A 27553-nucleotide genomic window follows, 5' to 3' on the forward strand; every position below is an offset into this window, starting at 1 on the left:
CCACAAAGGTCCGGGTAGTGAATAGTTTGTGCCTCGTAGTAGGTCAGCGATTGGGTATGGCTGTGCACCTAGGAAACGGCCTGACCACTGCCTTAGACTTGGCGCTCAAAGTGCGGTCCAAGGACCTGCAGCATCGACAAATCTGGGGAGTTTGTGGGTGACACACAAGAAACCCCACCTCCCAGGTACTTTCATGTGGGAACCCCAGACCCACTGCCACAGAGGCTGCATTTTAGCAAGACACCCAGGGGGTTCCTGTGTGCCTTAGTTGGAGACTCTGTGCTAGGCACAGCGTATTAAAACGGGTGACTGGGCGCCATGACCCTCCCCTCCCACGTTTCAGATTCTGTAGGTTCCCTGGGCTGGAAATTTGCATGTCTAATGAGTTCCCAGGAACGGCTGAAGCACCGTGGGCTACCCTTCGGGCACTAGGGCCCTAACACCTGGCTCTCAGGGGAAGTAGGTGGGCTTCTTCAGAATCTGGATGCTTAAAATAGTTTGCAGTTAATTTCTAAATACACGCACACATCCGTTGTAAAAAAAAAAAAAAAAAAAAAATACACCTCAGGCAACCCTTTCCCTTCTGCCCTCTACCCTGGGCCCTAGTCACTCCTCCCTGAGGGAGGGGGACCTGTGCTGAACACGATCACTGTCCCCGATCATTAGGAAGGAGGGGACAGGGACCCGGAAGGCGGGTCACCCCGAAGCTCTGAAAGGCCAGAGCCAACCACTCCCCATCTCATTAAGAATGGTAACTGGCAACTTCCCCACCAAATAATCATAATTTACCGGCCTAACGCAGTGGGTGTGTCCCAAACCTGAACGAAAGCAATGGCAAGGCCAAAGCCAGGCATAGGACTCCCGCCTGGCCCCCAATATTCCCAAATCTTTTCTAGTCCCTTTTCATCTTTGTGTGACCTCCAGAACCCGAACCCTGAACCGGAACCCTGAACCACGCAGGATGTGAAGGGTTCTCACAAACCTTGTTCAAGTTTCCGCTGTCCCCTTACCTGCCAGCACCTGAACAAGTCTATTTCCAAAGGGGCCCTCCAGCCTTCCGGAGGGCAGAGGGCGAGACCCCGCACCTGCCCTCTGGCCACTGGGCAGGCAGCATCCCTCAGCTAACAGGCCACAAAGCAGGTTCCCAGGAAGAGGTCACTTACCCACGGTCATGCATTCATTAGTTTGACAAGTATTTATTGAGTGCCTGCCATTTGCCAGGTGTGGGGGACACAGCTGAGAATAAAACAGAGGTTCCTGCTCTGAAGGCAGAAGCTCGTGTTCCAGCCAGCAGAGACGCATCAGACAGATCAGTAAATTAACATTTTGTTAAAAGAAGGGGTGCCGAGGTGAGAAAGTACAGTGGGCAAAAAACCAGAGTTGTGTCCCTTTAAACGAGAGGGAGAGAGTGCCCAGGATGGGTCTAGCTGAGGAGTGGGGAGGGGGCAGCCGGCGAGGCCGAGGCTGGAGGAAGCCTAAATTTAAGGAACAGTGAGGAGGAGAGGCGCATGGGAGGGATTCTGCAATGGCAAAGCACCTTGAACTCGGCCTTTTTTCTGAGCTGGAAGGGAACTTCTGGAAGGCTTGGGACGGTGAAACGTGAGACCACACCAGTTCAGGTGGAGCGCGGAGGGGTAAGAAGTGGGCGGGTTCTGAATATGGTGCGAGGGCAGAGCCCATGGCCTTCCTCTGGGTTTGGCGGGAAGGGATGGCGGGGGTGACCCCACTGCTGGCCGAGGCACTGGTAGAGCGGAGTCATGAGCTCCCACCTGGAGCCTTCTGAGGAGGGCCTGGGGAGACCAGTCTGGGGGTGGGCGGCAGGGCTAGCTCTGTCCCTTCCTCTTCTGAGCCCCCAGACTCCCAGGTGTCAATAGAGTGCTTTCCCCGGCCCCTGGGTCATGGCTGGCCCTTGGTCTGGCCCTTGGTCTGGCCCTTGACTCCCCGGGTCCCAGATGGTCCAGGGTGGGCACTGCCATGATTGTCTTCCTCCTCCAGGGGCCTGAGAGTCACAGGCCAGGATCTGGGGGCAGGGCACTACGAGGGGTGGCCTGAGAGCCTGGCCTGCCTCCCTCTTGCCTTCAGTGCTGGGCTGACCTTGGCCACGCCTGGGCCTGGTGCCGCTGGGCCGCTGAGCGGGCGTGGGAATGGGGCTGGAACCTTAGCCCCCGCGGGCTGCGGGGGACCAGGCCACCCCCACTTCGTCTCTCCGGCTGGCTAGCACTAGACCTTCTGTGACTGGGCCGGTGTGGGCCCGGTCTTCTCTCCGGCAGCCTGGGCAGGGGCACAGCTCAGGGCAGTTGGGCCCCAGCTTCACCCCGCAATGTTCAGGGGGACTGGGGGTGTTCTGTGCCCCCTGGACCGCAGAGTCCTCATCTCCAGCCCTGACTAGAAACTGCTTCTTGTAATGAAGTAGGGAAAAAAGGTGGAGAGGGCCCTGGCTGGCTGTGGTTAGAGCACTGGCCCATGGGCCCAAGGGTCATGGGTTCAATTCCCTGTCAAGAGCCTGGGATGCAGGTTTGATCCCTGCGCAGGAGGCAACCAACCCATGTGTCTCTCTCTCTCCTATTGACGCCTCTCTCACTCACTCTCTGTCTCCCTCCCTTCCAGCTGTCTAAAAAGTCAAAATATCCTCAGGTGAGGATTAACAACAACAAAAAGGTGGGGGGTGCAAATGCCACTTCAGCTGTTCCCGAGACTCAGAGGCTTTAGGCTCTGGGCCGCCCAGCTCCCACCTTCCAGCCTGGAAACCAGAACTGAGGCCCCGAGGAGGGGATGTGTGAGGGGCTGCCTGCACCCCATTTTCCTGACGTGGACAGGAGGCAGGAGCCAGGACACAGGGCCTACATCAGGAGCAGACAAGGGCAAGGTCCATCCCGACCCAGCAGGAGGGGAGGCGGGGACGGGGTCCTGATGGCCTCTGTGCCCCGGAGAACGGGGCTGCCAGGCCTGTGCCCATGGAGGGGGGCCCAGCACTCAGGCTGAAGGGCAGGGTCCTGAGGTGGGAGCTTGGAGCACTGGAAGGCGGGGAGGCGGCGACAGCAGGTTGGGTGGGGGTCACAGGCGGGGTGCATGTGGGGGAGGGGGGCTGTCGGGGTCCACGTCGGGGGGACCGCGGCAGTCGGCGGGCGGCAGTCAGCAGGTGGCCAGCCGGTCGCACACCCAGCCGGTGAGATAGCTGCCGCAGGAGGCGTCGCTCCACTGCCCCGAGCTCAGCAGCATCACGCAGTCCTCGCCCTGGGCCCCGTTGTCGGGCTCCCCGGACCCCCAGTTGCTGCGGGGAAGGCTCAGGTTGGCGTGGGGGGAGGCCCACTGCCTTCAGCCTTTCCTCACCCCTCCGAACCGGGTCCTCCCCCCCACCCCAGGGCCCACCCGTCTCCGTGCGGCTCAGAGGCACCGCCTTCTCTCATCCAGCCCGCCTCCCACCCGGACCATCTCCCGCCGGGACAGGCCAGACGCTCCCCAGGTCTGGGCCTGGGCACCTGTCTCCCCCACCCCCATCTCAGAGACGCCCCCTCACAGAGACGCCCCCTCACAGAGACGCCCCCTCACAGAGACGCCCCCTCACAGAGACGCCCCCTCACAGAGACGCCCCCTCACAGAGACGCCCCCTCACAGAGACGCCCCCTCACAGAGACACCTCATCACAGAGACGCCCCCTCACAGAGACGCCCCCTCACAGAGACGCCCCATCACAGAGACGCCCCCTCACAGAGACGCCCCCTCACAGAGACGCCCCATCACAGAGACGCCCCCTCACAGAGACGCCCCCTCACAGAGACGCCCCCTCACAGAGACGCCCCCTCACAGAGACGCCCCCTCACAGAGACGCCCCCTCACAGAGACGCCCCCTCACAGAGACGCCCCCTCACAGAGACGCCCCATCACAGAGACGCCCCCTCACAGAGACGCCCCCTCACAGAGACGCCCCATCACAGAGACGCCCCCTCTCCCCGTCAGCCGGGGCAGCTCCCTTCTCACCTGTAGCCCAGGGGGCTCTGGTCCATCCAGACAAACTCTCCCTCCCTGTCCAGGTCCCGGAGGCCAATCCAGGTGCCCTTCCTGCTGCTGTGTCTGGCCAGGAAGTCCTGGGGGGCAGGGCAGGGCTGGCGGGCGGCGGGCTGAGCCCGGGTCCCCGCCGGCCGGGAGGCCGGTCCCCTCTGGGTCCCCGCCATCCGGGAGGCCGGTCCCCTCCCCATCGCACGCAGAGCCGGCCCACCTGCTCCTCCGGGCTGTGGATGCTGGCCAGCCTCCCGCCGAGCCCGCGGCAGGCCTGCCGCGCCTGGAACCAGCGCTTGGGGCCCTCCCCGAAGTAGTAGCACTTCTGCCGGAAGCTGACCCACCTCTCAGGGCAGGTGCTGCACGCGGAGCCTGCGGGAGACAGGGCTGTGGGCACCGTGGCGCACGGCGGTGCAGCCTGGTGGGTGCTGTGCTGGGTGCCCTGGGTACAGCGGGCAGAGTGGGTGGCAGCCTGTCTCCTGGGGCCCAACAGGGGCGCGCCGGCCCCTGCTGCCTGGGCCTGGCAGGCTGACGGGTAAGACCAGCCCCCACGCAGGAGCATCAGCCGCCAACGCCAGCGCCACAGAGGCCCCGGAGCCGAACAGCACCACCGACAAGCTGCCACAGACCCCCGGCCACCGCACGTCCGTCATCGAGGATGCCAGCTCAGCTGCCGCCCTGCCCGGCGCTCGCCCACTGCCACCGCGTCGCCAGCACCGGCCGCAGCGCCTCCATCACCCGTCCGGACCACAGACATGCTCGTGGGCAGGGCACTCGGCCACCAGCACCCTGACTGCCAATGCCACCGGAGCCAATGGCATCTCATCGGCCAACCATATTCCCGACGCCACCCCTGCCAGCAACACCTTCACCACTAGCCACGCCACAGCACTGGCACCACCATGGCCAGCAATGTCTGTCCACCAGCACCACGGCAGGCACCGCCCTCACCGACACCAGACAGCCATGCCTTTTTTTTTTTTTTTTTCTACAGAGAGGAAGGGAGAGGGATAGTTAGAAACATCGATGAGAGAGAAGCATCGATCAACTGCCTCCTGCACACTCCCTACTGGGGATGTGCTCGCAACCAAGGTACATGCCCTTGTCCAGAATCGAACCTGGGACCCTTCAGTCCGCAGGCCAATGCTCTATCCACTGAGCCACACCGGTCAGGACAGGCCAGCATGTCTTAACCACCAGTGCTGGTGGCAGGGCTGAGCCAGGCCCTGCACTGTCCCCGCCAGCTGCCGATGACGCCGCTGCCAGCAGCGCCAGCACCCCAGACCAGCCCTTGGCCACTTTGGGGATACTTTGATTTCCTTCCCCTGGCCAGGCGAGGCTGTGGGAGGGGGAAGGGGCTGAAGGGTTGGGCCACCTTGGTCTCTCCCCTGCTCCCACCCCAAGGACACGCCCAGGCACTGTCTGCCCAGCATTTCCGGGGGAGGGCCGGGCCCTGAGACTGGCCCGCTCGAGCAGGATTAACCGGTTTTCAGAGGCTTTGGGAGGGTGGCTGTCAGAGTCTGGGGTCCACAGGAGGTTGTGAACCGGGAGGAGCAGAGCTGGGTGCGCGTCTCGCTCAGGAAATGGCACCCAGCGTGCAGCCCCGGGTGCCACGTGAAGACAGAGAGAGCATCGCCGGCCTTCGAGGGAAGCGTGGCGAAGGTGCCGTGGCTGTGTCACCTCGCACTGAGAGACAGCCCCGGAGCTGCCGCCCATCGGAGGCCACCCCTGAGTGAGCGGGCCCAGACCCCTCCCGGCCGGCGGCACCGGGGCTTCCTGCTGGGAATCCCACAGCCGCCCTGGTCCCCGGGGACAGCACTCCTCCCAGCACAGCCTTCCTCCTCTCACTCAGCCCCCGAGGGGCTTCCCGGAGGCAGAGACCAAAAGCCAAGGGGTGGTGGGTGGGACTGCAGCTTAAAGGCACAGTGGCTGAATATGGATCCCCCTGCAGGGGCTGGCCTGCTGGGGCCACCCATGGCCCCGCCACTCCAGCATCGCCTCCATCTCTGCCCCCTCCGGGGCCTGTGCCAGGACACTCGTCATCCCCTCTGCCCCCGCGGTGACCGGCTACGCCCTCCGGCTGGGCTGCACCGTCTTGGGCGGGGGGGGCCTGTGGCTGAGGGCCTCCTACTCATGGCCCTCTGCTGAGCCCTGTGGACAGAGGACCGGTCAGTAAAGAGCCCAGTGACAGGCCGAAACCGGTTTGGCTCAGCGGACTGAAAGGTCCCGGGTTCGATCTGGTCAAGGGCATGTACGTTGGTTGCGGGCACATCCCCGGTCGGGGGTGTGCAAGAGGCAGCTGGTCGATGTTTCTCTCTCATCGATGTTTCTAGCTCTCTATCTCTCTCCCTTCCTTTCTGTAAAAAATCAATAAAATATATTAAAAAAAAAAAAAAAAAAAAAAGAACCCAGTGACGGCCTTACCCGGAGGGAAACGTGGAGCTCCGCCCTCAGGTGTGGAGGGTGCAGCTGGACTCAGCACAGGCGCCCTCGTGTGCCCTCTGTTAGCCCTGCCCCCTCCACACCCCTCCGCACTGTCACTCACACACCCTCCTTCACAGCCATGCTCCACCACCACACTCCTGTGCTGTCACACGATTATATCCACACTCCTGTGGGCACAAACGCACGCACTCACCGTTGGACACCCGGAACTCTATCCTCAGCTTGGCCACCTCCTCCTGGAGTCTTTCCAGCGAATCCAAGGCCGCGCGTCTCTCGTTTAAGCCTTGGGTGGTTGGACGGGGCAGTGGTCACAGACAAACGTGTGGGCTCTCCTGGTCCCGCCCGGCCCCGCCCCCTCCCAAGCCTCACCCTGGGACTTGAAGTTGCTCAGGTCCTCTAGCAGTCCATCCAGGTTCCGAGAGAGATCCGAGTCTGATGGGGGGGAGAGGGGCAAGACGGGTGTCAGGAGTGATGCCTGAGGGTCTCGAGGTCCCCATGGCTCTAGAACACCCCCCACCCCCACCCCCTACCACCCCCAGCTCTCACCCTGAATTTCCATTCTCTTCTGTCCTGCCTGGAGCTGCTCCTGTCCTGATTGGAGCTGCTCCTGTCCTGATTGGAGCTGCTCCTGTCCTGATTGGAGCTGCTCCTGTCCTGCCTGGAGCTGCTCCTGTCCTGATTGGAGCTGCTTCTGTCCTGCCTGGAGCTCCTCCACGCTCTGCAGCACCTGGGCCACTGGCAGGGCAGAGGCTCAGTGTGAGCACGGCTGTCAGGCCACCCCTCCCTGCACAGGCCCTGGGCTCTGGCAGGGCTCAGGGCCGTGCAGCTCGGGTGGCCTGCAGACTGTCTCCGCATGCTCACCACCCCCTTCCGCCCTCTCCCAGCCCCCGCTGAAGCCACTCACCCTGGGTCTGCTGGGCCCTCTGGTCACCCTTTTGTCTTTCCATGTCCTTGGAAACCTGAGAGACTGGCGGGGGGGCAGTGAGTCCTCAGGAGCCAGGCAGGCAGGTCCTTGAATCCCCAGCCCATCCTCAGCCCCGAGTGCAGGGACCCCCCACACAGTCACTGTGGCTGCAGCTTTTGGTTTTAAATTCTGGTGGCAACAGTCCTCAGGCAAGTGCCGGCATAGAAAGGATTGTGTGCCGTTCCTCCCGCAGGGTTACATGTAAAGCAGCAGGCCTCTCTGAGAGCTCACTGGGGTCAGGGGCCTTCTCGGGCTGCACAGATCTCACCTCACAGCGCCGATGAGGCCCATTTTGCAGGTGACTAGGCTGAGGCCGGAGCTGTTCTGTAGCCTTTCATCAGGCGCCCCTCAGGGCCCTCCCCTGCCCTCCAGGAGTCACTGGGCTTACCCCCCACAGGGGAGGGAGGAACACAGGCTGGCCCTGGAGTTCCTGGGGGACACTGGAGCCCAGTTCTCCGCCCACATCCCACAGTGGTGAGCGGCAGAAGCAGGACAAGAGCCTGGTTGTCCCCCATACCATTCCGGGCAGCGATGTCCTCCAGCTGCCTCAGGCCCTGCACGGCGTCCCGGTCTGCGCAGGGGAGAGGGGAGGGAGGAGAGGAGGGGTTTCAGCTTGCCCACCGCCCACAGCCTACCTGCCAGCTGGGGATGGAGGCCTGGGGAGATCACGCCGAGGTGCCCAAAGGGTGGGAGAGGGGGTTGCCGCGTGGGAGGGGGGCCTGGGAGGGAGCAGGAGATGAGAGGGGCCTGCAGGGGCCAAGGGGGAGACGGGAGGAGAACTGGCCCCCAGGGAGTGTGGGCCCCAGGGTCTGGAGTGGGTGTCGGAGGAACAGGAGGGTGCCCGGGGCTGGGGGTGCTCTCACGCCACAGGAGCAGCAGGGTCAGCAGCCCAGCCCACAGCGTGGCCGTCACCAGCCCCAGCAGCACGACCTGCGTCCCGCGCCTGCAGCACGGCCGCCGCCCTCGCCCTCGGCGAAACTGCAGGACGTCTGCCAGGAGGGGGGGAGGGCGCGGTGAGGCTGGCTCCCACTCCGTCCCCTCCCCAGGGCTCAGGGCCCCAAGGCCGGGGAGCCCGCCAGAGCCCACCCCACCCCTCTCTCTACATTCCGTCCATCTGCACATCCAGCCTGTCTCTGCCCATCCAGCCGCTCCTTCTGCCCAACCACAGCCACAGCGAGCCTGACTGAGGGCCAGGCCCTTCCGGAGAGACGCACGGGGCTGGGGGGTCCGGGGAGACCCCCTCCGTGTGCCCCTCCGCAGATGGCCAAGCCCACCCAGGTCAGCCACCCCCACTAACGTCAGAACCCCCAGCCTCACCCGAGCTCCTGCCCCACACCACTCTACCTGGAGGCTCCACTGCAGGTGCAGCCCCCCTCCCCTCGTCCTGGCCGTGAGGGTTCATGCTGAACCCCACTTGCTCTGCGTCCCGTCCCTGTCCCGGGGGGCCTGCTCCTCCACCCGCAGGGCTGCGGTGCCCCAGCTGGAGCCGCCGGCTGTGGGAGGCTGTTGAGTCAGAGAAGGGAGGTAGCCGGCTTCCCTTTCTGAGCGGCTCTGTGCCCGCCCCCCCATAATGGGCCTTTCCTAGAAACTCACTCTTCTTCCCAGGGAGGGCCCGGAGCCGGCGAAGGAGGTCAGGGCTCCGGCTTTTGCCAGCGGCAGCTCCAGAGAGCCTCTCACCTGAGTACGCGCCCTCCTCCATGGCAGTGCTGGTTGGGTCCTGAGCGATGGTGCTCTCCACCTGCCAACGCCGTCTGCTCGAGGGGCTCAGTCGCGGCGGCGGCGGCGGGCCCTGTGTTCTAAGAGGGTCAGGGAGGCGTCAGCCCGAGGCACTGGCCCAGGACAGCATCCGAGGCCGAGAAGCTCACGGCACCACGGCTGCTGCTTAGCTCACGGCCGGGGTCAGTGCCGCCGTAAGGAGACACAGCGGGGTGAAGGGCCCGGGCCGTCCCAGGGGCGGTACGCGGCCTCTGCTCCGTAGGCGTGCACCCCAACCTTGGCAGGTGGCGGAGCCTCAGAACCATCCCTTCTTTACATGACTGTCTGAAGGCCCTCTGCTGCGGCAGAGCCGGCTCTGTGAGTGTGGAACGCGCTTCGAACAGGCCTGGCACAGGGTCCTCCTGCAGCACTCGTCAGCTTGCTGCCTGTGCACCCTGGCCTGGGACACGCCGTCTGAGCCTCAGTTTCTCCCGCACTAACACGGGGCCTGTGACAGCGCCCGACCCGTGAGCCACGGTGGGATGGCAGGGAGAAGACTGCACACAGGCCGCCAGCACAGGTGAGCACACGGGCCTGCAGGCACGAAGCCTTTGTCAGGCACCTACCCTGGCAGGCCTGCTGGCTGCCGCCCCGCCGCCAGGCCTCAGCCACATCTTCTGCCAACCTTCCCAGACACCTTTGAAGTCGCTTGGTTTTATTTAGTTACTTTTTTGGTTAATGCTCACTGAGGATTTATGAAGTTATTATTTTTTGTTGTTGTTGATAATGCTCACTGAGGATTTTCCCACTGATTTTTAGAGAGTGGAAGGGAGGGAAAGAGGGGGAGAGAGAAAAACGCCGATGTGAGAGACACACAATTGGTTGCCTTCAGCAGGTGCCTTGACCTGGGCTTGGGATCCAACCTACAACCCAGGTACATGCCCTGGACCGGGAGCTGAACCTGCGACCCTTTGGTAGGAGGGGCTGACGCTCTAAGCACTAGCACACTGGCCAGGGTGAAGTCACCTGACTTTAAAGCACCTACTATGTGCCGAAGAGCATGGACTTTGGGTCAGACAAGCCTGGGGGTCGCTCACTGCCACTCTTGCTGTGTGACTGTAGGCAAGTAGCTTCCCCTCTCTGAGCCTTGGGGAATGAAGAGGTGGGGCTGTCAGGCTCCGATTACCGGCAGCTCGAACTAGGTATCTGGCCATCTTGGGGGAGGCCTGGATGTCCCCGTTGTGTGGCTGGACATGCCTGAGCCCAAGCTGGTCAGGCCTGCGGCTGAGTCCTGGCTCCTCCCCGACAGTGACTCCGTTGCTCTCTGTCCCCTGGGTGAGTGACAGTGCTGACTCCGGGCTGAGGCACAGTGGGGTGTGAGAAGCCGGCATGCAGCAGCTGCTCAGTAACCCCCTGTGGGTGCTGACAGCTAAGAGGATACGTGGTTTGTCCAATTCCCAGTGCTTGACCCCAGGAACTGTGACCTTGAAGCCTGTTTGCTCAGCCACCGGGCCATGGCCTCCTGGGGGGCGTCTGCCGGCAGGCGTCAAGGTGACGGTGCAGAAACCAGGCCGTTTCCCAGCACGAGAACGCCCGCCTCTGCTTACAGCCTTCCCCGGCTCCCAGGGCCTCCGCCATCGCCCCCTGCACACACCACACTCATCTCTTAGCCTGGCTTCCCCTTTGCCCAGCAGGTCCCCGCACACCTGAGAGCCTGCAGGACACCCCCCAGCACTGCCCACTGCCCTTCCTCACACAGATCTCCTCTCGGCTGCCCCTCGAGACTCAGCCCAGAGCTCGTTTCTTCTAGGAAACCCATGTCCACTTCCCACCACCAGCCCCGGCACACACACACGGAGTCACACACGTGCACACATATCCACACTCACACAGGCACACGTTTGCAGTGACAGCATCGCACATCCCCACTCACCGCGCTGCGAGCTCTGGGATTGAGGTCCTGTCCGCTGGGGCCGCCGGCAGAGGAGGTGAGAGGAGGTGAACCTGGAGGCACTTTCTCCTGAAAGCAGAGCCGCGGGCGCTCTGCACACCCCTAACTGTGGGCACCCAGCTGATGGCGCCCACGCATGGCTGCCTCGGTGAGCCACAACCGGCAGCCCCTTCTATTATTACCTCCACGTCTCAGGTGAGCAAGCAGGCTCAGAGGTGCCACCCCTCGTCCCCAGACTGCTAAGGGAGGCGGGTGGTAGAGTCAGGGTTCGAACCAGAGTGACTGGGCAGGAGAGGGGAGAGAATGGAGAGGGAAGAAGAAAAGAGAAAGAAAGACACGTGAGATAACATGTTAAAATCGTGGTCAAATGTTGGCAATTTTGTTGTACAGTTTAATTTAGTAGTACATGTACCAAGCACACTCAGCAGCCTAGAGGTAGTAACACATTTAATGTTCATAATCACCCTGCAAGGTAGATGCTTTGTCCCCCAGGCTGCCTTATGGGTGAAGGACATGAAGCACAGAGAGGTTAAGTAACTTACCCAAGGTCACACAGCTCTTGCGTGGCAGAAGCAGGATCTGAACTCGGGCGATGTGAGCATCAAGTCTAAAGCGCTAACCATTATGCAACCCAGCCTTGTATTTACAGGGACTCCTTGGCACGTTACCACCTCACTCTTTATCCCTAGACCAGCGGTCACCAGCCTTTCAGACCTCGCAGATCTCCAGTGGCCTGCGGATGACCAGTTGGCGACCGCTGCCCTAGACCATGTCCCCTGACCCAGCCTCAACGGGGGACTGCCCAGCACCACACCAGGCTTCCCCAGGCTCCACACCGGCTCTCACTCTGTGCCCATGCCCCAGCCAGACCTGAGCGGGCGGCCACCAGAGGGGAGGGCCTGGCGGGAATGTCCCGGGAGCGTGTGCTCCATGACAACAGGCACGCGCTGCCCTGTCTGTCACCGTGTCCCCAGCGTGGGCATCGGGGCCCTCTGCTCATGTCTGCTGAACGGATCCTCATTCTGCACCCCACCTTGATCTGGGCTAATTGTGGGGGTTGAACCCATTGCGTGGCTGCCAAGGGACAGAGGGTGACCACTTTAAACAGGGATGAGCGTCAGTGGGCGTCAGAGAGAGGCCACTGGGGCTGCTGGGCAGACAGAGGACAGCATGGGGCCTGGAGGGACCTAGGAGCTGTGGGGGGGGTGGGGGGGAGGGAGGGGGGAGAAGGAGGGGGAAGTTGCGAGGACTGTTTTTGGAGGGCCTGGCCGGGGTGGGGACAGCGGGGGGCTGTGGCTGGGTCCAGGGCCAGAGGCGGTGGCCCGGAGCAGCGGCTCTGGGGTGGGGAGAGCAGGCTGATTTGAAGGAGACAGGCCTGTAACGGGTGCTCAGAGGACGCTGTGGGAAGTGACGGTGTCAGCCCAGGGTCTGGGGGACAGCGGGCTGTCCTAGCGATGGGGACACAGAGGAGACGGTGCTGGGCGCCATGAGAGGGTGGGGCTGGTTGGAGGGTGGTGTTTCCAGACCTGCTCCGCCCCGGGCTCTGGCCACAGCCACACCCGGACCCACCGTGCTCACCCCGGCTCCCCGGCTCCGTCCCTGCCAACAACCAGTTTCCAGAAGCGATGCCCTGGCCCCTCTATCCGTGGACAGAGCCTCGGCCTGCAGCTGAGGGTCCTGGGTTCGATTCTGGTCAAAGGCATGTACCTTGGTTGCGGGCACATCCCCAGTGGGAGGTGTGCGGGAGGCAGCTGATCGATGTTTCTCTCTCATTGATGTTTCTAGCTCTCTGTCTCTCTCCCTTCCTCTCTGTAAAAAACCAAATCAATTAAAAAAAAAATATATATATATATAAAGAAGCTTTGGGGGGGTGAAATCTCAGCGGGGGTTCCCGTCACGCGATCGCCCCTTCCTTCCCCTCGGCAGGAACCCTGTCCCTCCCCGCTTCAGGGGAAAACAGGAAGCTGCGGCTGCGGACGGCCATCTGAGGTCACGGTTCTTCTTTCGGGGCTGGGATCCGTGAGCACCCTCTGCGCTCGCCCAGCGCCAGTCGGTCAGGGGTCTTGCAAGGACTCTCTGTGGTCCCCAAACCAGCCCCACGCCAGCCAGCCCTGGCCCTGCACAGCCCCCTCGCCCCACCGGTGCTCGACGCTCGGATCTCCAGCGCTAACCTGCGCTCGGTGCTGCGCGGAGCCCCACCCACAGCACCGACCTCAGAACCTCAGCAAGCGTGATGCAGGACCCGCAGCACCTGATCCGAGCCCCATCTTGGAACTGCCCTGGACTCACCCACCTGCTTAACTCCCCCCCCCCCCCCCCCGGGATGCCAGGGGAGAAGGGAAAGGGATATGAGGCAGTAGGTGTGTCAAACCCAGGAGGGCTTCCGGGAGGAGGTGTCTCTGAGGCCGGCTTCTCTTCCTCAGCACTGACATTGTGGCTGGGTGATTCCTGGCGGCGGGCTGTCCTGTGCATTGGAAGTTACTTACTCTCCTGCTCCCTTCCACCGAAAGTGAAAACCGCCAAATGCCCCGGGCAGAACCACCCCAGGAGAGCCACAGCTGGGAAGCACGGTTTAAGGCGGAAGGGAAGGTGCTGGCTGTGGGCTTCACTTTCCCTGTCTCTCCGTTTCCACTTGTCTCTCTGCAGACCCCCTCTCTCCGCTTTCACTCCCTCAGCCACCACTGCCTCCTGCTGCCTGCCGGGCTCTGGAAACAAGCTAACGTTCTCCTGAGGGGCGAAGGCAGAATCTTGTTTTTACCTGTAGTGAAATACACAGAAAATACACAGAAAATACACGTACAATTGAGCATTTTAATCATTCTCAGTGGCCTCAGGCACGTTGTTGTGCAACCACCCCCACCACCGGACTCTAGAACTTTATCATCTTCCCAAATGGACGCTCTGTCCCCCCTAAACACTCACCCCTCACTCTCCCCGCCCCGCTCCCTCCCTCCCCTGTCGCCGTGGCGGCCCTCGAGGGCCCTCCCAGGAGTGGGCCACACAGGTCTGTCCTGGACGCGGGACTGTTTCCCTGAGCACCATGTCCTCAGGGTTCATGTCGTGGCAAAGCCCACCCGTCCGCCCGCGGTTCCCGGTGGGGAAGGGGATGGGGACGCCGAGGCCCAAAGAGCCTGGGCCGGGGAGCCTCTGAGCGGGCCTCTCAGGGGAAGCGGAGGCTGTGGCTCCATGTCCATCCTCCCCGCGGCCCCGGCCCTCCCTGGCTGTGCAGCCTCAGGGGCTGGAGCGGGTGCCCCCCTCCAGCCGGGGAACTCCGCACCCCCCCCCCCCCCCCCCAGCTTCAGCCGCCTCTGTTCTCTGGGGCCTCAGTTTTCCCCGAGAAGGGCCTGGCCACCGTCTCACCTCCTCGGCCCGGTGCTGGGAGCTGGCAGTTCCAGAGAACTGGGCTCCCCGGGGACAGCTGCTGGACTTGGGAGGGGAGGGACTCAGCGTGCAGGCTCTCAACACATAGACACACACACACACACACACACACACACACACGTGTGTTGGGTGGAGAGAGGTGGGGGGCTCAGGAGGAGGGGACCCAGAGGCTGGCTTATCCACAGCTTTCCTTCTGGTGGCCTCCCTCGGGAATCCCGGCCTGCTCTGGGTTTGGGGGTTTCTCTGTCAATGCCATGGCTCAGTGACCGGGTAGGACGTTGTGGGGGACCAGGCTGGAGATGGCTCCCAGCCCCCCAGGCATCCAGAAATTCCTCAGGGATCCATAAGTCCAGGACCTCAGGACCCCAGCCCCTCAGGGACTCCTCTCTAGGATTGTGTGTTTTCTAATCCATCCCAACGGATGAGAAAGCTGTTTTGCAGGCTAGTGCATCAGTGAGACAAAACAGTAGGGGTGCTGCCCCCTGCTGGACACTCCCAGTCACTGTCCCCCGCTGGGTGTAAGTGAAAGGTGGAGTCCTAGCTGCAGGCTGCCCACCCTGTCCAGGCCTCAGCCTCCTCCGCTGTGAAGTGGGAGAAGCACAGTCCTCACACATGGGCTGTCCTGTGCGTGGAGGCTTCCACACGTGCCGGCTGGAAGGAGCACATGGGAGGGTTATCGGTGCTACTTCCCGAAGCACAGGGCTGTCCTGTGCCTCCCACCATCAGTCCCACCCCCTGCAGAGGCCCTCAGACAAACCCCAAACCCCCTGCAGCCAGCAGGCCCCGTGGGCTGGCACTCGCCCGCAGGCGTGGCTCTCTCTGCTTCGGCCACGCCCGCAGGCTTTCCCTGGCCCTCCTCATCCTCCAGGACTCTGCTGTCAGCGCAGTGACCCCAGCGAAGGGGCCCCTAGCCCCCAGGCATCCCTTCACTGGTCTCTGTGACCCCTGGCCCCTGTGTGAATGTGTCTGCTTTGCCAATGCTCATCACCAAGTTCCGGCTCATCGCCCAGGGCTTGGCACACAGTAGGTGCTTTACAGGCATCACATCTGAATTCGTGTCCTGCGATCGTTGTAAGAAATCACCGGGACAGGGGGGCTTTAAGCCGCACACAGTTACCACCTCGCAGCTGTGGGGTGAGAAGTCCAGAGCGGTCTCTGGGCGGGGACGGGCTGTTCTGGAGGTTCCGGGGAGAATGTGGCTTCCTGGGGCGCCGCTGTCCTGGCTGCGGCCCCTTTCTCCACCTCCAGTCAGAGGCGCGACACCCTCCCATCTCTGTGCTTCTGCTGCCTCGTCTTTTTCTCTGACTCTGACCCCAGTCCCTCTTATAAGAACCCTGTGGCAACAGTCCCGCTGACCTCCCCCTCCCTGAGCCCCCGGAACCCAGCATCTCCCATCTCCAGATCCTCACCCCCGTCTGCAAGCCCCTGTGCCCACGGAGCCACAGCCACAGAGTGGGGCTGGGATGGGCCTCTCTGAGGGGCGTGCTCAGCAGACCTAGCGGCGGGCGCTGTGGCTGTTTTATTCCCACTGGAGAGAGGCACACACTGAGGCCCAGAGAGGCTCACCCAGAGACCAAGCGCACGCACCGATTGGGGCCTGGGCATTCTGTCAGCATCTGCCAACCTCATCCGCCCGCGCCTCTGAGCGTGGGTCTGGGGACGAAGGAGAGGCGGGGAGGGGTGTTGAGGAGGCGCTGGGGCAGGTGGGGGAGGGCTGCCCAGGGAGGAAGAGAGGGTGCCTGGCCCACCCTGGGGGCTTCCCTGGCACCTCAGCCTGGGATCCCAGGGGTTTTCCTGGAATCGGAGGAGAGAGGCGGGAGGTTGGAAAGGACAGGCTGCTCTGTCTCAAGGCCATTTCCCAGGAAAGAGGTGACGTAGGACCAGTTTGTCCAGGAGATCCTGGCTCCTGGCTCAGCCCCAGAAAGTGCTGTCACGTGGCCGCCCCGGGGAGGCTGGGACACCGCGGGAAGAAGGCAGAGGGAGTGCAGGGACCGCTGCTGCCCACCCCGGCTTCCCAGCAAGACCATCCGCCCGCCAACCCTCTCACTCCTCAGGCAAAAGTTGGGGGGGGGGGGAGGTTGATTTTCTAGAAAGTTCCACCCCCACCCTCCCCATGTGGGCACACGAACTTCTACTCCTCCTCCTCTCCTCCTCTCCCTGCCAGACTGTGAGCCCAGGGAGGCAGCCAGCATTCCATTCATGACAGCCGCCATGCACACAGAAAAGGTGAGTTTTAAACCTGGCCAGTGGCCGAAACCGGTTTGGCTCAGTGGTAGAGCGTCGGTCTGCGGACGGTAAAGGTCCCAGGTTCGATTCCCGTCAAGGGCATGTACCCTGGTTGCGGGCACATCCCCAGTAGGGGGTGTGCAAGAGGCAGCTGGTCGATGTTTGTCTCTCATCGACATTTCTAGCTCTCTATCCCTCTCCCTTTCTTTCTGTAAAAAATCAATAAAATATATAAAAAAAACCCAAACAAACAAACAAAAAAACCCGGCCAGTGTGCTCAGTGGTTGAGCATCACCAGTTTGATTTCTGGTTAGGGCACATGCCTGGGTTGTAGGCTCGATCCCCAGTGAGGGGTGTGCAGGAGGCAGCTGATCAATGATTCTCTCTCATCATTGATGTTTTAATCTCTCTCTCCTCTCTCTTCCTCTCTGAAATCAATAAAAGTATATATATTTTTAAAAGGCCTTGAGGTATCACCTCACACCTGTCAGAATGGCTATCATCAACAAAGCCACAGCCGAGACTGGTTTGGCTCAGTGGATAGAGTGTCAGCCTGTGGACTGCAAGGTCCCGGGTTCAATTCCGGTCAAGGGCATGTACCTTGATTGCGGGCACATCCCCAGTAGGGGGTGTGCAAGAGGCAGCTGGTCGATGTTTCTCTCTCATAGATGTTTCTAACTCTCTATCCCTCTCAATTCCTCTCTGTGTAAAATCAATAATACATATATATATATATATATATATATATATATATATATATGCCACAAACAACAAGTGCTGGCAAAGATGTGGAGAAAAGGGAGCCCTTGTGCACTGCTGGTGGGAATGCAGACTGCTGCAGCCACTGTGGAGAACAGTATGGAGTTTCCTCAAAAAACTAAAAAGAACTTCCATTTTACCCAGTAATCCCACTTCTAGGAATATATCCTAAGAAACCAGAAACACCAGTCAGAAAGAATGTATGCACCCCTATGTTCATAGCAGCACAATTTACAATGGCTAAGATCTGGAAACAGCCCAAGTGCCATCAGCAGATGGGCGGATTAAAAAGTTGTAGTACATTTATAGTACCATGGATACTACATGGCTGTAAAAAAGAAGGAACTCTCACCCTTTGCAACAGCATGGATGGTCCGGAGATTATTACACTAAGTTAAATACGCCAGTCAGAAAAAGGCAAATACCATATGACCTCACTTATATGTGGAATCGAATGAACAAAATCAACTAATGTACAACATAGAGTCAGAGGCCTGGATCCATGGAACAGACTGACTAATGGCGGGGGGCGGGGGGGGGGAGGGGCTGGATAAAGGAAGGTTAAGGGATTAGCTCAAGGACTAATGCAGGGACACAGACACTGGTGTGGGGAGGGCCAAGGGAGGGAGGGTGGCGGGGCTGATGAAGGTGGCAAAGTGGGGAATGGAGGATGTCTGCAACAGTGCCAGCAGCGACAAAAAGTTGGTTGTGGACTTCCATTTCACTTCCCTGAAACAGTCCAGCCTGCAGAACGTGAACTGAAGTCCAATGTCTGCCTGCCACTCTCCTTACTTCTCTTCCTTTTGAGTAAAATGGCATAGAATAAAAGCACAAAGCCCAAGAGTTGTTGTGTGTTTTTTTTTGTTTTTTTGTTTTTGTTTGTTTTTTTGAGCTTTTTCTAAATCAATTTTAGAGAGAGAAGAGAGAGAGAGAGAGAGAGAGAGAGAGAGAGAAACATTGATGAGAGAGACACACCAATGGGCTGCTTCCTGCCCACTCCCCCACTGGGGACTGAGCCCGCAACTGGGAATTGAATCATGACCTCTTGGTTCATAAGTCAATGCTCAACCACTGAGCCACCAGTTTTTACAAATGCATTCACCTTGTAATTCAAATGTCTATCAAGATTGCAGAACATTTCCATCGCTCCGGAAAGTTCTTTGATGTCCTTTCCTGGGAAATCCCTGCCTCTGCTCCCAGACAACCCTGGTGCCACATTTTTTCTAGCTAGCATCCCTGTACCTGTTCCAGAACTTCATATAAATGGGCTTCTAGAGTCTACACCATTTTGTGAATGGTTGTTCCCACTCAGCCTAAGTATTTTCAGAATCCTCCGTGTCCAAAGATCCTGACCTCTTGTTCTCCCATTGCATGCTATGTCTGATGTATAATCTTACCTAATAAAAGAGAAACATGCAAATCAACGATCACTGCGCTATGCCCACAGCCAATCAGAGTGAGTATGCAAATTAACCCAACAAAGACGGATGTTAATTTGCATACGCAGGTGTGGAGTGGAGTGAAGCCTGCTATGAGGGGAAGGGGAGGGGGGCAGCAGAGGGAACTACTAGAGTGGTATTCCAGACAGAAGTGAGGACTTGCTGGCTCCTGGGCGGATGGGAGCAAAGCCAGGGGAAGAAAGGCCTATTTTTAAAAAAATATATTTTATTGATTTTTCACAGAGAGGAAGAGAGAGGGATAGAGAGCTAGAAAGATCGATGAGAGAGAAACATCAATCAGCCGCCTCCTGCACACCCCCCACTGGGGATGTGCCCGCAACCAAGGTACATGCCCCTGACTGGAATCGAACCTGGGACCTTCCAGTCCACAGGCCAACGCTCTATCCACTGAGCCAAGCCGGTTTCGGCGGGAAGGCCTATTCTTGCACGAATATCGTGTAACAGGCCTCTAGTAATCTAATAAGCACTGGAAAATGTTTGTGGATAAGAAAGTAATTATATTGAATGAATGTAAATGATTTCATTGCATAAATGAATGAATGAAATGGCTTCTTGTTCCCAGGAGACCTGATCTCACTCCTGTCCAGCTTCTCTTGCCAACCTCCTCAGTCATGATCAGGGGCTATAGTTCCAAAGAGCAGAGAAACCCCCCCCCCCCCCCCACACACACCTCTTGTTCCCCACGTCCCAGTCTTCCCACGACAACATGTTGTTGGGGGATATTATCCCCAGCTTCCTACCTTCCCCATCATCTGCTTCAACTTCCAGCTTTACTCCCTTCCCTCCTGCTCTTCTCTAGACAGACCTTCCCCCCCACCCCCCAACCTGGCTCTAGAACTGCTGAAATGTCTCCTGGGTCAAGAGTGCCCTCCCTGAGCAGCCAGAGCCCTGGGACATTGCTGATGGGCCAAAACCAATGCAACCACTTTGGAAAAACGGCCTGACAGTTTCTTATAGAAGTTCAACACTCATCTGCTCTCTGACTCACTGCCGGTATTTACCCAAGAAAAGTGAAAACGTAAAGCCATAAAAAGATCTGTACAAGAATGTTCACAGCAGTTTAATTCATAGAAACGTACATGGGAAACAATGCAAACATCAGTCAACGGGTGAACGGATACAGACAGTGGTCCAGCCACACAATGAAAGGGGTCCACAGTGAAAGGAGCACGCTGTGGACACACACAGCTGTACGGTGAATCTCAGACATTGTGCCTAGAGAAAGAGTCACAACATACGGTGATTCAATTTAAAGGAAATTTGAGGAATGATGAGTCTAGGCAACAGTGGTGCAAGCAGATCTTGGGATCACGTGACCTGGGGCAGGGGTGGGAAGGGAAGTGAGGGAATCATGGAAATGACTTGTATCTGGAATGTAATGGTGACTACACCGCTGTATACTCTTCTCAGAACTCTGACTTGGAGCTTGAAATGGGTGCATTAAAATTAAAAACATTTATATGGTGGGATAAAATTCACATAATATAAAATTTTCATCTTAACCATTTTAAAGTAGGCAATTCAGTCCCTGGCCTGTGTTGCTCAGTGGTTAGAGTGTCATCACGTACACCAAAGGATTGTAGGTTTGATTCCCAGCCAGGGAACACGCCCAGATTGTAGGTTCGATCTCTGGTCGAGTTAAATATAGTCACATTGTTGAACGACCAATCTAGAAGTTTTTTTATCTTGAAAAACCGAAGCTCTATACTCATTAAGTGACTCCCCACAGGTCCTGGCACCCACCATTCTGCCTTTTGTTTCTGTGAGTTTGGCCACTCTAGGTACTTCAAGTAAGGGGAATAACACAGTGCTTGTCCTTTTGTTGCTGGTTTATTTCATATAGCAACAGAAACTTGGCAGATGTGACTAAGGACTTAGAGACGGGGATGGGGGGTGTTAAGTGTTAAAGAATTTGGTTGGTTTTTGTCCGTTTTTTGGCAAGGTGCACTAAACCCTTGGGGTTTCCCAAGTGATAGGAATGTCTTTGATCTTATGGGGACCCGTTGGCTCAGACCTGAGTTTATAGCCAGGAGATGCTCAGGGTGGGGGTTGGTCGTGCCAGAAAGAGCAACCATGAGGGGTGGGGCTTTCAGACACCCAGCCTCTGGGGAGGGATGGAGGTGGAGATGGAGTGCAGTCACATGACCAATGATCCCTTTAAGCACCTTCATAATGAAGCCTCATACAAACTCTGGACACCGATGCCAGGATGGTGATCTGTCTGGGAACATGGAAGCTCTATGTTTGAGACCCTCCCAGCCCTCACTCTATGGTCTCCTCACTGGCTAGTCTGAATTTGTGTTCCTTATAATAAAACTGTAGGTCTAGGGCTTTCCTGAGTTCTGAGCCATTCTAGAAAATTATAGAACTAATTGAAGGGGATTGCTAGATCCTCTGAATTTGTATCGGTAGGTAAGAATCAATTGGTCAGAGGTGTGGGTGGCCCAGGTACCCTCAAATGGTAGTTAGGGCAGTCTTGTTAGGAACTGCGCCCTTAATCTGTGGGTGCTGTCTATACTAACTTGGGGTGGTTAGTGCCACAATTGCATTGCAGGATGACAAGAAATCATCCTAGATTATAGGCTGGGCCTGAAAGTGCAATCACAAGTGTCCTTATAAGAGGGAAGCAGAGGGATACTGACCCAGAGAAGGCAAGGGGATCACTAAAGCAAGATGCTGCCCTATTGGCGTTGAGATGGAAGCCACGAGCCAGAATATGTGGGAGATGCAGCTGTGGAAGCCGAAGACAAGGACACAGATTCCTTGGAGCTTCGGAGGGAGCCTGGCCTGGTGACCCTGATGTGGCTCAGTGAAACTAATTCTGGGCTCTGACCTCCAGAATGCGCTCTCAATCCATCAAGTGGTGGTCATTTGTTACAGCCACCTTCGGAAACCCACACACTCCTCCAAGCTGACCACCTGAAAACCCACCAGTGTGGCTGCCAGTCCGCCAGGTGTGTGTCTGTCTGGGAGTCAGGCGGCTCCTGGGGCTGGCCAGTGCCTTGCTCTGAGCTGTAGCTGAGGGCCCGGGGAAGGGTCGGAGGGCTGGCTGGTTACACCACGGAAAGGCTTCCCCTGGGTGTCATTCTCTCTTCTTCCAGCTCAGTCGATGCTCTCCGGGAGGGGCATCCGAGGGCGCAAGCAGCTTTGGACTTGAACTCGGTTCTACACCGTAAAGGCTGCTTGCCCATCACACCCTTAGACCTGTCCCCATTGGAAATCCCGGAGAGAGCCCAGCCCCCAGGACAGGGGCAGGAACCTGGGAGTACAGAGTGAATTCAGGTACAAGTTCCCGCATTTGGGGGGCACCCTGCACCCCCAAATGTGTTCAGCCAAACTCAACACCCTCCAACACTCCCCCACCTGCAAAGCTTCCTCTTCCCAGCTCCACGTGCTGGAATCCCATCATTCCTCGAAAGTCCATGTTCCCTGGGGCGGATTTTCTGATCACCCCCCCCCCCCAGCGGCCACAGAAGCAAAGTGCCCCTGGACGTAAGGGACCTACACCTGCCTCGGGGCCTCGACTCAGGTGCCAGAATCTCCAAGGACAGGGGCCACCCCTTGGGCAGTTCAGCACAGACCCTCTCCCCGACACAGGCACTCCTTCAGATGCATCGCTGTCACTCACGCATGCATTCCTCCACGAGTCACTGCTCACGTGGCTCCTGTGGCCGGCTGGAGTGGAGTGAGCCATCTGGGTGGGTAGGGGTGGGTGAAGGACTGGGTCTGACTCACTCCCATGTCCCCAGGGCCCCACGGCCCTTCTGGCCCAGCGCAGGCTACTCACTGGGTTTGGGAGCATCAGAGAGCATGGGGTCACTTGAGGAGGTTGGAGTGCCTCACGGGCATCACGCCAGGGTCTCTGGGATAAAGCTTAGAAGAGCCAGACGCTAAGATTGACATCTCAAACATTTATTGATGCTCCTTAGGGCTTCATAAAACCCGTCTTTGAGGCCTCCCAGTCTAAGAAAAAATGCAAGGAAACCAGACAGCTCCGTCTCCCAGTCGCCGGGTCTTGGCCAGGGAGGAGGTGGGTCTGACCAAAGGGCCAGGAGCCAGAGTTTTGGAAGAGGTGGAGCTAACTTTAGGCTCGTGTGGGAGGCCAGTGGTCAGGTGGGAGAGGGGGATCCAGGGCACATGCACTGGCCTCGCTGAGTGGGTGGGCAGCTTTTGGTGGGGGCGGGGCGGATCCGATGGTGGTGGCAATCCCAGCGGCGGGTGTTGGCGCACTGGTGGGCTCAGCAGTTGTTCCTCTTCTCGCAGATCCAGTTGTCCCTCTCGTTGCTGCAAGGGGCATCGTTCCACAGCCCCGTGTGCAGCATCATCACGCAGTCCTCCTGCCCCCGATCGTCGTTGGGCTCTCCCCGGTTCCAGTGGCTGCAGCGGTTTGGCGGGGTGTTGTGGGGTCTAGGCTGAGGGTGTCCCTGGGGTCCAGCCTTCAGGCTGTAGCCTGTTTATGGCTTGGACCTCTCTGGACACCCTGAGCGTCTAACTTAAGCATGCACCGGGGATATAACTTTCTATCGCCCAGAATGTATCCCTCAGCCGGCTCCCAATGGCTGGACTGCCCGTCCCCAAGGAGCCCCTGAGGTCTGCACAGGACCGCCTCAGGGCCGGCCTGGCCCTTCCCTCACCTGAAGCTGAGCGGGATTCCGTCCACCCACTGGTAGCCCTGCACCTTGCGGCCGCGGCGCACAGCCCTCAGGCCCAGCCAGAAGCCGAGGCCTCGTGTGTTCCGAGTCAGGAAGCTCTGGATGGAGGATGGAAGCGGAGACTGGCACCTTCCGAGCTGCCCCTCAGGGAGCTCCGCCTCCGCCCGCCCCCGCCGCGCACCTGCTCATCCAGGTCCCCGACGATCACCATGTGCGCGCCCGCGGCTGCGCAGAAGCTCTGCGACTCCACCCACGTGGCCTGCTGCTCCGAGAACAGGTAGCAGGAGCCCCTGAAGGGCAGCCACTGCGCGGGGCAGGGCTCGCAGGAACCTGTGGGTGGCAAGGGCCAGGGGTAGACTGCTCCCAGGTGGAGCAGAGGAAGGGGTTCGGGGGCGCAGGTGCAGGTCAAGGTCAAAGGGCGGTTCCGGGTGGATCAGGGAACCAAGGGGCCATCGGGTAGGGTCCACTTATCCCCTCCGCCACCCGGCCCTGCTCACTGTTTCCAAATCGGGCGGCCTCCAGCGCCCGGAACAGCTCACTGCGGATGCCCTCGCGGTCCCTTCCCGCCTCGGCCAAGCGCTGGGTCACTGCGAGGTCAAGGGAATCCAGATGACAGCTGGGGTTAGTGTCAGGGGTAGGTTGTGATTAGGTTACGGTCAAGAGTATCACAGTCAAGGACTGCTGTCGCTAGGTATGGTCCCCTGTGGTTGGGATTAAGAGTTGTAGTCAAGGGCAGAGCCCCAGGGTCAGGGTCAGGATGTGAGACACGATCGGGGTTAGCGGTCAGGATCACAGGCTAGGGTCTGGGCCACGGAGGGATCAGGATGTAAATAAAGATCGTGGCTGGATGGTGAGGGGCCCCGCCCTCACCGCGCTCGTTCAGTTCTCTCAGGGCGCTCTCATGCTGCAGCAGCTTCTCCTGCGCCGTCTTCAGCTGCTCCTGGGTCCCCAGGCCTGGATGGGGTGGGACACCTGAGACCTCCAATCCTGCTGCATGGCCCGCCCCCAGCCCCCAGGCTCCGCCCCGCCCCAGGCCCCGCCCCGCCCCAGGCTCCGCCCCGCCCCAGGCTCCGCCCCAGCCCCAGGCTCCGCCCTGCCCCAGGCCCCGCCCCACCCCAGGCTCCGCCCCAGCCCCAGGCTCCGCCCAGCCCCAGGCTCCCCCCCACCCCAGGCTCCGCCCCGCCCCAGGCCCCGCCCCACCCCAGGCTCCCCCCCACCCCAGGCTCCGCCCCGCCCCAGGCTCCGCCCCGCCCCAGGCCCCGCCCCACCCCAGGCTCCGCCCCAGCCCCAGGCTCCGCCCCGCCCCAGGCCCCGCCCCACCCCAGGCTCCCCCCCACCCCAGGCTCCGCCCCGCCCCAGGCTCCGCCCCGCCCCAGGCCCCGCCCCACCCCAGGCTCCGCCCCAGCCCCAGGCTCCGCCCAGCCCCAGGCTCCCCCCCACCCCAGGCTCCGCCCCGCCCCAGGCCCCGCCCCACCCCAGGCTCCCCCCCACCCCAGGCTCCGCCCCGCCCCAGGCTCCGCCCCAGCCCCCAGGCTCCGCCCCGCCCCAGGCCCCGCCCCGCCCCAGGCTCCGCCCCGCCCCAGGCTCCGCCCCAGCCCCAGGCTCCGCCCAGCCCCGGGCTCCGCCCCACCCATGCTCCACTCCACCCAGGCTCCGCCGCAGCCCCCAGGCTCCGCCACCCCATCTCCAGGCTCCGCTTCACCCCAGGCTCCGCCCAGCCCCCAGGCTCCGCCCCAGTTAGGCCCCGCCCCGCCCCAGGCTCCGCCCCGCCCCAGGCTCCAGCCCCGGGCTCACAGCAGCTGTGACAGGCTCCGACTTCTCCCTTCAGTTCGCCCAGCATCACCCTCTGCTTCGAGGCTGGAACGACGCCCGCCCGACCCAGACACGCCAAGTCACCTCCGGGGCCTCACGGGGACACCCTTCCCCACTCCGGGGCCGGCCCCGGGACCTTGGGGCACCCACCCACCTACTCACAAACCCAGGAGCCCCTGGTCTGCACGCACCGTTCGCTCTCAGCAGGTCCTGGCCGCCCAGCAACGCCCCTTGCTGCTTGGAGGCTGCGGAGAGAGGCTCCTGCGGACGCGGCCCGGGAACTCGGGCCCCCTCGCCCCAGGGCTGCGGGAGCTCCCGCTTGGGACGAAAAGAGAGGTGGGCAGGGGCACAGCGCACAGGACGCGCCCAGGCGCCCAGGGGAGACGAACACACAGGCCACACACACACATCCATGCGTGCGCAGGCACTCTCAGGGGGTGCACACAGCCCAGGATGCACACACACTGTTCACGTGTGTCCACACGCCGCCACAGGCAGGGTGGGGGGTCCAGCTGTTCCGCCTGGGGTGGAGGGGAGGGGAGAAAGTGCGCGGGGGGATGAGGGGGTAGGCGACTGGGACACGGTCTTCCCATCGCACCCACCACTTACCCTTGGAAAGCAGGATGCTCAGGATGAGGGTCCACAGGACTGTGGTGGCCAGGAGAGCCAGGGCCAGGAGGAGGACTCGCCGTACCCAGGGGCCCCAGCGGCCCCAGGACCCTTGAATAACGAAGGACTCGTGGGTCCCCCCTGTACCAGGACAGTCCTGGAGCCCTGAGCCCCGAGGACCCAGCCCTGGACGCTGGGGTCCCAGGAAACTGGGATTCAGAGAGGTTAAGCAGCTTTCGGTGACAGAGTTAAAATCCGAATCTATGTCCAGTTGGCTCTGGGGCCTGTCTCTCCTGCACCCAGGACTTGCTTCCTTTCTTGGATGTGGTCCTCCCTTGCTCATCAAATCCCCCACCAGAGAGACCCAAGGGGGCCAGCGAGGCAGCCCCATGACCGCTCATACCTGCGGGGACCCCCTCCAGCCCGTCGCCCACGTTGCAGAACTCCGCAGTGTCCATGGTGAGCGGGCTCCCGGCCTGGGCATTGGTGTAAATAAAGCCCTCCCGCACCCTGCCCCACTCCTCCCTCTTCCTTCCTTTTCATGTCTTTCCTTCCCATTGCTGGTACCAAGGATCCATTGACCAATCACAGGGCTGGGCCTTTCTGGGTTGAGCTAGGGGATAAGGGTGAGGTGGAGTAAAGGAAGTGGGAGAGTAAGGGGGTGAGTGGGGTAGAGGGAGTGGAGGGGGATGGGCAGTGGAGAGTGAGCACTTGCTGGTTTGTGTGTGTGTGTGTGTGTGTGTGTGTGTGTGTGTGTGTGTGTATCTGTGCACAGTTAGTACCAACCTCCTTTGCCTGGTAGCTATAGCAACATCTCCAGGCTGGTGCTGGGGGCTTCGCTTTGGTCCCTAATCTCTTATGGGTCAGAGGTTGGGTTTCCTCCTTCTGGGCCCCTGAGAAGGCCCCCTCAGGCCTGGACTCCTGGGTCAGCTCAGCTTCACTCCTTACTCTCCCACAGATCACCTCCCGGAGCTGATCCTGAATTCAGTTCTCGGAAGGGAGGAACAGATGGCCAGCTAAGCTCCTGGTGGAGGGGTCTATGTAAGCAGCTTCTAGAAGCCTCAGTTTTCTCCCCTGGGCGAAGGAGGACCTTCCTCCAGGGGCGCTGAGATAAAGAAACGAGGCTGTGGATGTGAAGCCCTCACCGTCCCCAGGCTCAAAACCCACCAGATGTCCGTTCATTCTTTCCACGGACATCGAATGCCTCCCGGGTTCTGGCATCGGTCTAGGAACCGGACTGGTCCTGCGGCGGGCAGGGTGTGACGGCCATCGCATTGCGAAGTTCAGGTCAGACCGAAGGAGAAGGCGGGCGGCGCTATAGAATGATAGAACTCCCTGCAGCGTCCCTCACTCACGGAGGACGGCGCTGAGCCGGACAGATAACCCGGGGCCTGTGCAGGTTATTTCCGCTGCCAGACCCTGTGGCGGTGCTGTTCATGGTGTAACAGGTGCTGATGGCGACAGGACAGGGACGGGGACGCAGGAGCGCAGGGCCAGTCTCCCGATGGTCTTGTGATGGATGGTTGTCTAAATCGATGCTGTCACCAGTTCGGTATTTATCTTGGTTGTCATGCCATTCTTTCGTTACTAACAAAAATATTTA

The 27553-nt window shown here is 60.2% G+C and overlaps 2 protein-coding genes across 4 annotated transcripts; both read right to left on the bottom strand.

Moving 5' to 3' along the window:
- Positions 1-1209: 1209 nt before the first annotated feature.
- FCER2 (Fc epsilon receptor II) lies at positions 1210-11152 on the bottom strand. 2 transcript variants are annotated; one of them, XM_084885395.1, is made up of 11 exons: positions 11034-11152; positions 9083-9201; positions 8269-8394; positions 7923-7976; positions 7346-7408; positions 6988-7176; positions 6811-6873; positions 6635-6724; positions 4217-4368; positions 3979-4085; positions 1210-3271 (listed from the first exon to the last, which is right to left on the bottom strand). In XM_084885395.1, the coding sequence occupies exons 2-11, from the start codon at positions 9102-9104 to the stop codon at positions 3133-3135; spliced, it is 1005 nt and encodes a 334-aa protein (XP_084741521.1). In that variant the 5' UTR covers positions 9105-9201; positions 11034-11152; the 3' UTR covers positions 1210-3132. The 2 variants fall into 2 exon arrangements, with proteins under 2 accessions (XP_084741521.1, XP_084741520.1); XM_084885394.1 differs by having other exon boundaries at positions 3979-4368.
- Positions 11153-22773: 11621 nt separating this feature from the next.
- CLEC4G (C-type lectin domain family 4 member G) lies at positions 22774-26545 on the bottom strand. Of its 2 annotated transcripts, none has more exons than XM_084883991.1 (9): positions 26354-26545; positions 25951-26061; positions 25533-25586; positions 25324-25386; positions 24400-24483; positions 24027-24116; positions 23711-23859; positions 23512-23627; positions 22774-23254 (listed from the first exon to the last, which is right to left on the bottom strand). In XM_084883991.1, the coding sequence occupies exons 1-9, from the start codon at positions 26406-26408 to the stop codon at positions 23116-23118; spliced, it is 861 nt and encodes a 286-aa protein (XP_084740117.1). In that variant the 5' UTR covers positions 26409-26545; the 3' UTR covers positions 22774-23115. The 2 variants fall into 2 exon arrangements, with proteins under 2 accessions (XP_084740117.1, XP_084740116.1); XM_084883990.1 differs by having other exon boundaries at positions 26345-26451.
- Between the last annotated feature and the right edge of the window lie 1008 nt (positions 26546-27553).

This window comes from Pipistrellus hanaki, assembly GCF_964339955.1.
Source record: "Pipistrellus hanaki genome assembly, chromosome: 5".
Classification (NCBI taxonomy): Eukaryota; Metazoa; Chordata; class Mammalia; order Chiroptera; family Vespertilionidae; genus Pipistrellus; species Pipistrellus hanaki.

Coding starts and splice junctions, on each gene's coding strand:
- FCER2 (XM_084885394.1), bottom strand. CDS start 9,104: ATGGAGGAGGGCGCGTACTCAG. Junction 7,977..8,268: donor GACCCTGCTGCTCCTGTGGC/GTGAGAGCACCC, acceptor TCCCCTGCGCAG/ACCGGGACGCCGTGCAGGGC. Junction 7,409..7,922: donor GGACATCGCTGCCCGGAATG/GTATGGGGGACA, acceptor CCCCCCCGCCAG/TCTCTCAGGTTTCCAAGGAC.
- CLEC4G (XM_084883990.1), bottom strand. CDS start 26,408: ATGGACACTGCGGAGTTCTGCAACGTGGGCGACGGGCTGGAGGGGGTC. Junction 25,587..25,950: donor GAGCATCCTGCTTTCCAAGG/GTAAGTGGTGGG, acceptor CTCTCTCCGCAG/CCTCCAAGCAGCAAGGGGCG. Junction 23,628..23,710: donor TCGGGGACCTGGATGAGCAG/GTGCGCGGCGGG, acceptor TCCTCCATCCAG/AGCTTCCTGACTCGGAACAC.